Source organism: Leptodactylus fuscus, chromosome 11 (assembly GCF_031893055.1).
Source record: "Leptodactylus fuscus isolate aLepFus1 chromosome 11, aLepFus1.hap2, whole genome shotgun sequence".
NCBI lineage: Eukaryota > Metazoa > Chordata > Amphibia > Anura > Leptodactylidae > Leptodactylus > Leptodactylus fuscus.
This window is the reverse complement of record NC_134275.1, coordinates 12,893,264-12,905,455: the sequence shown is the minus strand read 5'-3', so window position 1 is coordinate 12,905,455 and position 12,192 is coordinate 12,893,264. Positions and strand designations below refer to the sequence as shown.

The 12,192-nt window shown below is 49.9% G+C and overlaps 1 protein-coding gene across 1 annotated transcript in view; it reads right to left on the bottom strand.

Moving 5' to 3' along the window:
- Positions 1-11,566, bottom strand: part of GARNL3 (GTPase activating Rap/RanGAP domain like 3) — a 43,752-nt gene extending 32,186 nt beyond the window's left edge. The window contains exon 1 of the mRNA XM_075260703.1: positions 11,501-11,566. Within this exon, the coding sequence (XP_075116804.1) occupies positions 11,501-11,505 (5 nt within the window). The 5' untranslated portion in view covers positions 11,506-11,566. The remainder of the gene's footprint in view (positions 1-11,500) is intronic.
- Between the last annotated feature and the right edge of the window lie 626 nt (positions 11,567-12,192).

Genomic DNA, 12,192 nt, shown 5'->3' with positions numbered 1-12,192 from the left:
TACCGACAGCCGAGATACCGATAGCCGAGATACCGACAGCCGAGATACTGAGATACCGACAGCTGAGATACCGACAGCCGAGATAGCGACAGCCGAGATACTGAGACACCGACAGCCGAGATACCGACAGCAGAGATACTGAGATACCGACAGCCGAGATACTGAGATACCGACAGCCGAGATACTGAGATACCGACAGCCGAGATACTGAGATACCGACAGCAGAGATACTGAGATACCGACAGCCGAGATACCGACAGCCGAGATACTGAGATACCGACAGCCGAGATACTGAGATACCGACAGCCGAGATACTGAGATACCGACAGCCGAGATACTGAGATACCGACAGCAGAGATACTGAGATACCGACAGCCGAGATACTGAGATACCGACAGCAGAGATACTGAGATACCGACAGCTGAGATACTGAGATACCGACAGCAGAGATACTGAGATACCGACAGCCGAGATACCGACAGCCGAGATACTGAGATACCGACAGCAGAGATACTGAGATACCGACAGCCGAGATACTGAGATACCGACAGCAGAGATACTGAGATACCGACAGCTGAGATACCAACAGCCGAGATACTGAGATACCGACAGCCGAGATACTGAGATACCGACAGCCGAGATACCGATAGCAGAGATACTGAGATACCGATAGCAGAGATACTGAGATACCGACAGCCGAGATACTGAGATACCGACAGCCGAGATACTGAGATACCGATAGCAGAGATACTGAGATACCGACAGCCGAGATACTGAGATACCGATAGCAGAGATACTGACAGCCGAGATACTGAGATACCGACAGCAGAGATACTGAGATACCGACAGCAGAGATACTGAGATACCGACAGCAGAGATACTGAGATACCGACAGCAGAGATACTGAGATACCGACAGCCGAGATACTGAGATACCGACAGCTGAGATACCGACAGCCGAGATACTGAGATACCGACAGCCGAGATACTGAGATACCGACAGCCGAGATACTGAGATACCGACAGCCGAGATACCGACAGCCGAGATACTGAGATACCGACAGCCGAGATACCGACAGCAGAGATACTGAGATACCGACAGCCAAGATACTGAGATATCGACAGCCGAGATACTGAGATACCGACAGCCGAGATACTGAGATACCGACAGCAGAGATACTGAGATACCGACAGCCGAGATACTGAGATACCGACAGCCGAGATACTGAGATACCAACAGCCGCGTCACCGACAGCCGAGATAGCGACAGCCGAGATAGCGACAGCCGAGATACTGAGACACCGACAGCCGAGATACTGAGATACCGACAGCAGAGATACTGAGACACCGACAGCCGAGATACTGAGATACCGACAGCCGAGATACCGACAGCAGAGATACTGAGATACCGACAGCCGAGATACCGACAGCAGAGATACTGAGATACCGACAGCTGAGATACCGACAGCCGAGATACTGAGATACCGACAGCCGAGATACTGAGATACCGACAGCCGAGATACTGAGATACCGACAGCCGAGATACTGAGATACCGACAGCAGAGATACTGAGATACCGACAGCCGAGATACCGACAGCCGAGATAGCGACAGCAGAGATACTGAGATACCGATAGCCGAGATACTGAGATACCGATAGCCGAGATACTGAGATACCAACAGCCGAGATACTGAGATACCAACAGCAGAGATACTGAGATACCGATAGCTGAGATACTGAGATACCGACAGCTGAGATACTGAGATACCGACAGCAGAGATACTGAGATACCGACAGCCGAGATACTGAGATACCGACAGCTGAGATACCGACAGCCGAGATACCGACAGCCGAGATACTGAGATACCGAAAGCAGAGATACTGAGATACCGACAGCAGAGATACTGAGATACCGACAGCAGAGATACTGAGATACCGACAGCTGAGATACCGACAGCCGAGATACTGAGATACCGACAGCAGAGATACTGAGATACCGACAGCTGAGATACTGAGATACCGACAGCCAAGATACTGAGATACCGACAGCCGAGATACCGATAGCAGAGATACTGAGATACCGATAGCAGAGATACTGACAGCCGAGATACCGACAGCCGAGATACTGAGATACTGACAGCCGAGATACTGAGATACCGACAGCCGAGATACTGAGATACCGACAGCAGAGATACTGAGATACCGACAGCAGAGATACTGAGATACCGACAGCCGAGATACTGAGATACCGATAGCTGAGATACTGAGATACCGACAGCTGAGATACTGAGATACCGATAGCTGAGATACTGAGATACCGATAGCTGAGATACTGAGATACCGATAGCCGAGATACTGAGATACCGATAGCTGAGATACTGAGATACCGACAGCTGAGATACTGAGATACCTATAGCTGAGATACTGAGATACTGATAGCTGAGATACTGAGATACCGACAGCCGAGATACTGAGATACCTATAGCTGAGATACTGAGATACCGACAGCCGAGATACCGACAGCCGAGATACTGAGATACCGACAGCCGAGATACTGAGATACCGACAGCCGAGATACTGAGATACCGACAGCAGAGATACTGAGATACCGACAGCAGAGATACTGACAGCTGAGATACCGACAGCAGAGATACTGACAGCCGAGATACCGACAGCCGAGATACTGAGATACCGACAGCCGAGATACTGAGATACCGACAGCCGAGATACTGAGATACCGACAGCAGAGATACTGAGATACCGACAGCAGAGATACTGACAGCAGAGATACCGACAGCCGAGATACTGAGATACCGACAGCCGAGATACCGACAGCCGAGATACTAAGATACCGACAGCAGAGATACTGAGATACCGACAGCAGAGATACTGAGATACCGACAGCAGAGATACTGAGATACCGACAGCCGAGATACTGAGATACCGACAGCCGAGATACCGACAGCAGAGATACTGAGATACCGACAGCCGAGATACTAAGATACCGACAGCAGAGATACTGAGATACCGACAGCAGAGATACTGAGATACCGACAGCAGAGATACTGAGATACCGACAGCCGAGATACTGAGATACCGACAGCAGAGATACTGAGATACCGACAGCCAAGATACTGAGATATCGACAGCCGAGATACTGAGATACCGACAGCCGAGATACTGAGATACCGACAGCCGAGATACTGAGATACCGACAGCCGAGATACCGATAGCAGAGATACTGAGATACCGATAGCAGAGATACTGACAGCCGAGATACCGACAGCCGAGATACTGAGATACTGACAGCCGAGATACTGAGATACCGACAGCCGAGATACTGAGATACCGACAGCAGAGATACTGAGATACCGACAGCAGAGATACTGAGATACCGACAGCCGAGATACTGAGATACCGATAGCTGAGATACTGAGATACCGACAGCTGAGATACTGAGATACCGATAGCTGAGATACTGAGATACCGATAGCTGAGATACTGAGATACCGATAGCCGAGATACTGAGATACCGATAGCTGAGATACTGAGATACCGACAGCTGAGATACTGAGATACCTATAGCTGAGATACTGAGATACTGATAGCTGAGATACTGAGATACCGACAGCCGAGATACTGAGATACCTATAGCTGAGATACTGAGATACCGACAGCCGAGATACCGACAGCCGAGATACTGAGATACCGACAGCCGAGATACTGAGATACCGACAGCCGAGATACTGAGATACCGACAGCAGAGATACTGAGATACCGACAGCAGAGATACTGACAGCTGAGATACCGACAGCAGAGATACTGACAGCAGAGATACCGACAGCCGAGATACTGAGATACCGACAGCCGAGATACCGACAGCCGAGATACTGAGATACCGACAGCCGAGATACTGAGATACCGACAGCCGAGATACTGAGATACCGACAGCAGAGATACTGAGATACCGACAGCAGAGATACTGACAGCAGAGATACCGACAGCCGAGATACTGAGATACCGACAGCCGAGATACTGAGATACCGACAGCCGAGATACCGACAGCAGAGATACTGAGATACCGACAGCAGAGATACTGAGATACCGACAGCCGAGATACTGAGATACCGACAGCCGAGATACTGAGATACCGACAGCCGAGATACTGAGATACCGACAGCAGAGATACTGAGATACCGACAGCCGAGATACTGAGATACCGACAGCCGAGATACCGACAGCAGAGATACTGAGATACCGACAGCCGAGATACTAAGATACCGACAGCAGAGATACTGAGATACCGACAGCAGAGATACTGAGATACCGACAGCCGAGATACTGAGATACCGACAGCCGAGATACCGACAGCAGAGATACTGAGATACCGACAGCCAAGATACTGAGATATCGACAGCCGAGATACTGAGATACCGACAGCCGAGATACTGAGATACCGACAGCCGAGATACTGAGATACCGACAGCCGCGTCACCGACAGCCGAGATACTGAGATACCGACAGCCGCGTCACCGACAGCCGAGATAGCGACAGCCGAGATACTGAGACACCGACAGCCGAGATACTGAGATACCGACAGCAGAGATACTGAGACACCGACAGCCGAGATACTGAGATACCGACAGCCGAGATACCGACAGCAGAGATACTGAGATACCGACAGCCGAGATACCGACAGCAGAGATACTGAGATACCGACAGCTGAGATACCGACAGCCGAGATACTGAGATACCGACAGCCGAGATACTGAGATACCGACAGCAGAGATACTGAGATACCAACAGCCGAGATACTGAGATACCAACAGCAGAGATACTGAGATACCGATAGCTGAGATACTGAGATACCGACAGCTGAGATACTGAGATACCGACAGCAGAGATACCGACAGCCGAGATACTGAGATACCGACAGCAGAGATACTGAGATACCGACAGCAGAGATACTGAGATACCGACAGCTGAGATACCGACAGCCGAGATACTGAGATACCGACAGCAGAGATACTGAGATACCGACAGCTGAGATACTGAGATACCGACAGCCAAGATACTGAGATACCGACAGCCGAGATACCGATAGCAGAGATACTGAGATACCGACAGCAGAGATACTGAGATACCGACAGCCGAGATACTGAGATACCGATAGCTGAGATACTGAGATACCGACAGCTGAGATACTGAGATACCGATAGCTGAGATACTGAGATACCGATAGCTGAGATACTGAGATACCGATAGCCGAGATACTGAGATACCGATAGCTGAGATACTGAGATACCGACAGCTGAGATACTGAGATACCTATAGCTGAGATACTGAGATACTGATAGCTGAGATACTGAGATACCGACAGCCGAGATACTGAGATACCTATAGCTGAGATACTGAGATACCGACAGCCGAGATACCGACAGCCGAGATACTGCCGACAGCAGAGATACTGAGATACCGACAGCAGAGATACTGAGATACCGACAGCAGAGATACTGACAGCTGAGATACCGACAGCAGAGATACTGACAGCAGAGATACCGACAGCCGAGATACTGAGATACCGACAGCCGAGATACCGACAGCCGAGATACTGAGATACCGACAGCCGAGATACTGAGATACCGACAGCCGAGATACTGAGATACCGACAGCAGAGATACTGAGATACCGACAGCAGAGATACTGACAGCAGAGATACCGACAGCCGAGATACTGAGATACCGACAGCAGAGATACTGAGATACCGACAGCAGAGATACCGACAGCAGAGCTACTGAGATACCGACAGCCGAGATACTGAGATACCGACAGCAGAGATACTGAGATACCGACAGCAGAGATACTGAGATACTGACAGCAGAGATACCGACAGCAGAGCTACTGAGATACCGACAGCCGAGATACTGAGATACCGACAACCGAGATACCGACAGCAGAGATACTGAGATACCGACAGCAGAGATACTGAGATACCGACAGCAGAGATACTGAGATACCGACACCAGAGATAGCGACAGCCGAGATACTGAGATACCGACAGCTGAGATACTGAGATACCGACAGCTGAGATACTGAGATACCGACAGCCGAGATACCGACAGCAGATACACCGACAGCAGATACACCGACAGCAGATACACCGACAGCAGATACTGGGCAACATGGTGGCTCAGTGGTTAGCACTGCAGCCTTGCAGCGCTGGAGTTCTGGGTTCGAATCCTGCCAGGAACAACATCTGCAAGGAGTTTGTACTCCTTGCAGATGTTGTACTGAGACACCAACAGCCGAGATACTGAGATACCGACAGCCGAGATAGCGAGGTACTGACAGCCGAGATACCGACTACTGAGATACCTGCCATGAAGGGCCCTCGATCTGGGCTGTCACCATAGGCAGCCATGGGAGAGAAGAAGAGAGAAGTCATGTTTATTACACAACAAGATCTACACACAAGTCTCCAGACATTCTCATCAGTGTGAACCTCCTCCCCGCGTGCAATAGGGTGCCCCTAGTGGCCAGAGCATATACAGCACCTATGTAATAATATCAGTCACCATGGGCTGGGAAACAGGGACTGTAAGTAAGTTCCCCATGTTATATCAGGGAGAGCAAGTAAGTGTCCCATGTTATACCAGGGACAGTAAGTGCCCCATGTTATACCAGGGAGAGCAAGTAAGTGCCCCATGTTATACCAGGGACAGCAAGTGCCCTATGTTATACCAGGGACAGTAAGTGCCCCATGTTATACCAGGGAGAGCAAGTAAGTGCCCCATGTTATACCAGGGACAGCAAGTGCCCTATGTTATACCAGGGACAGTAAGTGCCCCATGTTATACCAGGGACAGCAAGTGCCCTATGTTATACCAGGGACAGTAAGTGCCCCATGTTATACCAGGGAGAGCAAGTAAGTGCCCCATGTTATACCACAGAGAGCAAGTAAGTGCCCCATGTTATACCAAGGACAGCAAGTGCCCCATGTTATACCAGGGACAGCAAGTGCCCCATGTTATACCAGGGACAGTAAGTGCCCCATGTTATACCAGGGAGAGCAAGTAAGTGCCCCATGTTATACCACAGAGAGCAAGTACGTGCCCCATGTTATACCAAGGACATCAAGTGCCCCATGTTATACCAGGGACAGTAAGTAAGTGCCCCATGTTATACCAGGGACAGTAAGTGCCACATGTTATACCAAGGACAGCAAGTGCCCCATGTTATACCAGGGACCGTAAGTGCCCCATGTTATACCAGGGAGAGCAAGTAAGTGCCCCATGTTATACCACAGAGAGCAAGTAAGTACCCCATGTTATACCAGGGACAGTAAGTGCCCCATGTTATACCAGGGACAGCAAGTTCCCCATGTTATACCAGGGACAGTAAGTGTCCCATGTTATACCAGGAAGAGCAAGTAAGTGCCCCATGATATACCAGGGACAGTAAGTGCCTCATGTTATACCAGGAACAGTATGAAAGTGCCCCATGTTATACCAGGGACAGTAAGTGCCTCATGTTATACCAGGGAGAGCAAATAAATTCTCCATCTTATAGCAAAAACTATTTGGAAGAAGTAATCTCACAAAGTGCTAAGAGACAGATCCAAAACATCTTCAGCAGCTGCAAAGCCTGATGGACCCAAATTCTAACCACAGAAGATCTGATCTATATATACACTGATAATCAATATGCTCATCATCATCACTGATATCTGACCTGCATATACTGTAAGGAGGTGACAGGCAGAGTGCTGCAGTCCCGCTGTATCTCCCCCAGGTCTCTGACCTATGTGTGGTCCAGGTCAGGTCTGGATTAGGACTCAGCCCCAGGTGGGGGTCATAGGCTCAATACTGGGCAATAAGGGTCTGCAGATCCCGGGGGGAGAGGAGGCGCTGGGTCTGTCCCGACACTGAGGGCCTTGTGTATGGTGTTGTTTTGGTTGATTTGTGTGGCTGGTAGTAAGCCCCATGTACAGTTAGTATTTTCTATTTAGTTAGTGCTCAGATGAGCAGGATTTTTTTTTTGTGAATCAAATTTTACTTTACTTAACAACATTTTACAATTCTTCATAAACTGAAATACAAGTGAAGAAACAAATCCACAAATTCGGTTTAATAAACCGGTTTTTGCTGCACATTTTGTGTCCCTGTCTTGACTGTTGGGTCCGCACCACTGCTGCTACCGAGCTAACTTCCCCACATTTGGTGGAGGATGCGGGCAAACCCAAGTCACAGTCTTAAAGAGACATACACTATTTTTTTCCTCTCCTATGTCCTGGGTGAAAGCTGCAGGAGAGATTTAAAAAAAAGGAGACCACCAGCATGGAGGACTTTGTACAACAGTTTGGGCATCCTACAGCAGCAGCAGACTCAGGCACAGCAGCAACAAGCCCTGATGGAAGCCGAGAGGCGACAACAACAAATCCAAGCCCAGCAGCAGGAGGTGAACATGTGGCTCATGGAGACGCTGATGCAGCTCAGCAAGGCTCTGGTGGACCAGAGGACGGCAGGAGAATGCGCCGGTGTAAGAGAGACCCAGAGGGTACGCACCGCTGCCCGAGCTGCCATGCAGAGTGCCCTGCAAAAGATGACATCTACAGACGACCTGGAGGCATATCTTCAGGTTTTTGAGTGAGTGGCCGAGTGGGAGACGTTGCCAAGGGATCAGTGGGTCGATGTTGTGGCACTGCTTCTCAGTGGAGATCGTCAGAAGGTATACTATGACCTATGTGAACAGGAGGCTAAGGACAACTCCAGACTGAGAGCCGAGATCCTGGCACGTCTTGGTGTGAACATGCACGTACATGCTGGGAGAGTGCACCACTGGATACAGTGGACAAACTATTGGGGTCTTTGTAAAATATCCGGTATTTGGGTGACACTTGTGACCAGGTGTTGTGAGGCCTTAACATGATAGGAAGTGTCAGCTTGTTATAAAAACATGTGGAATTTAATTAAAGTCTTGAAGGAGAAGACAGGAACAGGGAAACTTCCAGAATAACAGAAATCTCAGTCAATGTCTCATTAGCTTCCATCGTCAGAGAAGTTAGGTTTCTTCATCTGGATATCTTGTAGAGTTACAGCTTGGATATCTTGGACTTTGCGGGCTGGTCACGACATATCCTCCATGAATGACCACCACCCAGGACCACCCACCATGGTCCTCACTATACCCCCACATGTGTATTTGTCACTTATTTATATTCATAAGAGGGGGTGTAGCCTTCCATCTTGTTGCTATGTAAGGAGATTTCTAAAATGGTGTCCTCTAACCGCACCCATGTACCCCGAATATAGAAGAGTGATGTCAGCAGAGTATTAACCCTATGTATGCTACAGAATACTGTAATTTCATAATATTTAACAGTCTTGTGTATACATGGTGAAACTAGGGGGTATCCTATAGCAGAGGTCTCCATAAGAACCACCTCACAAAGTGGGCATGGTTAAGTCCCTGTTCCATAGTGGGATTATAGGGAGGGATTTTCTTCTGTTCTGGGATATGTGGGGAAAGCAGAAGCCGCCATGTCCTGAGAATGTGAATAATGTCTGGTCTAAGGTGAACCCTGAACCTTGTGATCCTGACAGGGAAACCCCAGCTGTAGGGGGGACCCCAGATGGTAATGAACCCCCTGTCTGTATTAGCTGGTGATGCTGAAGGTCAGAAGGGAGTTCCCGAGATGCCGGAGCTCGAGTTGTCCCGGGACAATTGTGGGACTGCTCAGATGAAAGATCCTAATCTGGGTCATGCCAGGGAAAACGTAAAAGAGGTAAACGGTGAACCCCAGTATCCAGGGGCTGATAAGGAGCTCCCATATATGTCCACGAACCAGGACCTACTGTATAGGGCGAACCAAGTCCTGGGAGAGATTGTGGAGCCATTGGTGATTTGGCACATAAGCCTGTGTTAGGAGGACACCTGGGGTACGAGAGGGCCAAAGAGCAAATTCTACTGCATTTCTATTGGCCGGGAATTGATAAACATATCCAAGAGTACTGTAACTCCTGCCCCGAGTGTCAGCTAACCGCCCCTGGGTCACACTTCTGGAGTCCTCTGGTACCCCTACCCATTATAGAGGTCCTTATGAAAGAGTGGCCATGGACTTGGTAGGTCCTATAGTAAAGTCGGCTGGGGGTCATCAGTATATACTAGTGGTGTTAGATTATACTACACTATACCCCCGAGGCCGCCCCCCTGAGACTTCAGATAAGATAATTGTCAAGGAGCTCTTTTATATGTTCTCTGTCATCTTTAGTACAGACTGGGAGAGTCACTTGCCAAAAGTTCAGGCTAAAATTGGCCTTGGCCCTTAAATAAAAAGCAAGTAAGAGCTTTCCATAGAGTCTGTGGTTCAGACTGACCCCTCTGATGTAGGGTTAGGGGCAGTGCTGTCCCTAATGGTGGGTGGGGAAGAACCCCCAGTCACCGACCTGAATAGGAAGCTTACACCCCCAGAGAGACATTATAGCATTGTGGAGAGGGAGGGCTCAGCCATAATTGGGCCCGGGAATCCCTAAGGTACAACCTCTTGGGCCCACACTATAAGCCGGTCACTGATCACTCCCGTCTAACATGGATGTGCCGCACTAAGGAGAGGAACACCGGAGTCACCAGGAGGTCTCTGACCCTGAGGAACACAAGGCAGGCAAGCTGCGGGGGAATGCCGATGACCTATCAGCACCCATTGTATGTGGAGCTAAAAATGTCCGCCCCCACAGGCCCGAACAAAGGGGAGGGGGGGGGGGGGGGGGTATGTGAGGAGGTGACAGGCAGAGTGCTGGAGTCCCGCTATATCTCCCCCAGATTCCTGACTTATGTGTGGTCCAAGGCGGGTCTCAGCCCCAGGTGGGGGTCATAGGCTCAATACTGGGCAATAAGGGGCTGCAGAGCGTGCGCCGGGGTCTGTCCTGTAACCCTGAGTCCAGTGAGACTATATTGCGCTTGTATTGTTTGTGTGGCTGGTAGTAAGCCACACATATAGTTAGGTTATTCTATTTAGCTAGTGGCTCAGACGAGGAGGTTTTGTTTTTGCCTGAAGTTAAGGCTGGATTTATTTTGTGCCTGACGTGAAGGTTTATTTATTTTGCTGCACATTTTGTGTCCCTGTCTCTGACCGGTGGGGACCGCACCACTTCTGCTACCGAGCTACCTCTCCCACATTACTGATAATAAATAGGATCAATATCACTGATCTGTATATACTGATCTATATACCCTCCTCTTGTCCCCCATGTGATAAAGTTCCCTGTATCTTTGGCTCTTGGGTGCCCCTGACAGGACATTTTGGGCTATTACAGGCAAGTATTGAAAAAAAACAGCAGATGAAGGTGTCGGCAGGTCGGAGTGGCAGACAGCGCCCCCGCCCATTGATGGCCAGCATTACATAACATCCAGCAATGGGGCTGTAGCAGTGAGGAGGAGGGGTACACAGCACATATCTTCCCCCCTCCCTCAGATATGGCGACCCCCCGACAAACCCTCCTCACCTCATGCTATAATCACCAGTCCTCTCCCATCCTAGTGTCTCATGCACAAGGAGGAGGAAGGCGAAGGAGGAGGAGGCAGCGGAGGAGGAGGAGGCCGGCCACTGCAGGCATGGGCAGCATCTACACATCAGACTGAGGTCAGACCATATCAGGGGATGATGAGGATCTCCTCTACCCCATCACAGCACAACCACTGCAGCGCCACATCCAGGAGAGGAGGAAGAGCAAGAAGAGGATGGATGATAGAAGAACAGGAGCACCCAAATAAACCCCCCTAACTGGGGAGAAATGTGACACAGCCAAGAAGAAGAGCACTACAACCCTCAGCATCTCAGTCAGAAGCCACGTACTAAGGCTCTGTACACACTGCAGCCAGCAGACACGTACTAAGGCTCTGTCCACACTGCAGTCAGAAGCCACGTACTAAGGCTCTGTCCACACTGCAGCCAGAAGCCACGCACTATGGCTCTGTCCACACTGCAGCAAGAAGCCACACACTAAGGCTCTGTCCACACTGCAGCCAGAAGCCACGCACTAAGTCGCTGTCCACACTGCAGCCAGAAGCCACACACTAAGGCTCTGTCCACACTGCAGCCAGAAGCCACGTACTAAGGCTCTGTCCACACTGCAGCCAGAAGCCACGCACTAAGTCGCTGTCCATACTGCAGCCAGCAGGCACGTATTAAGGCTCT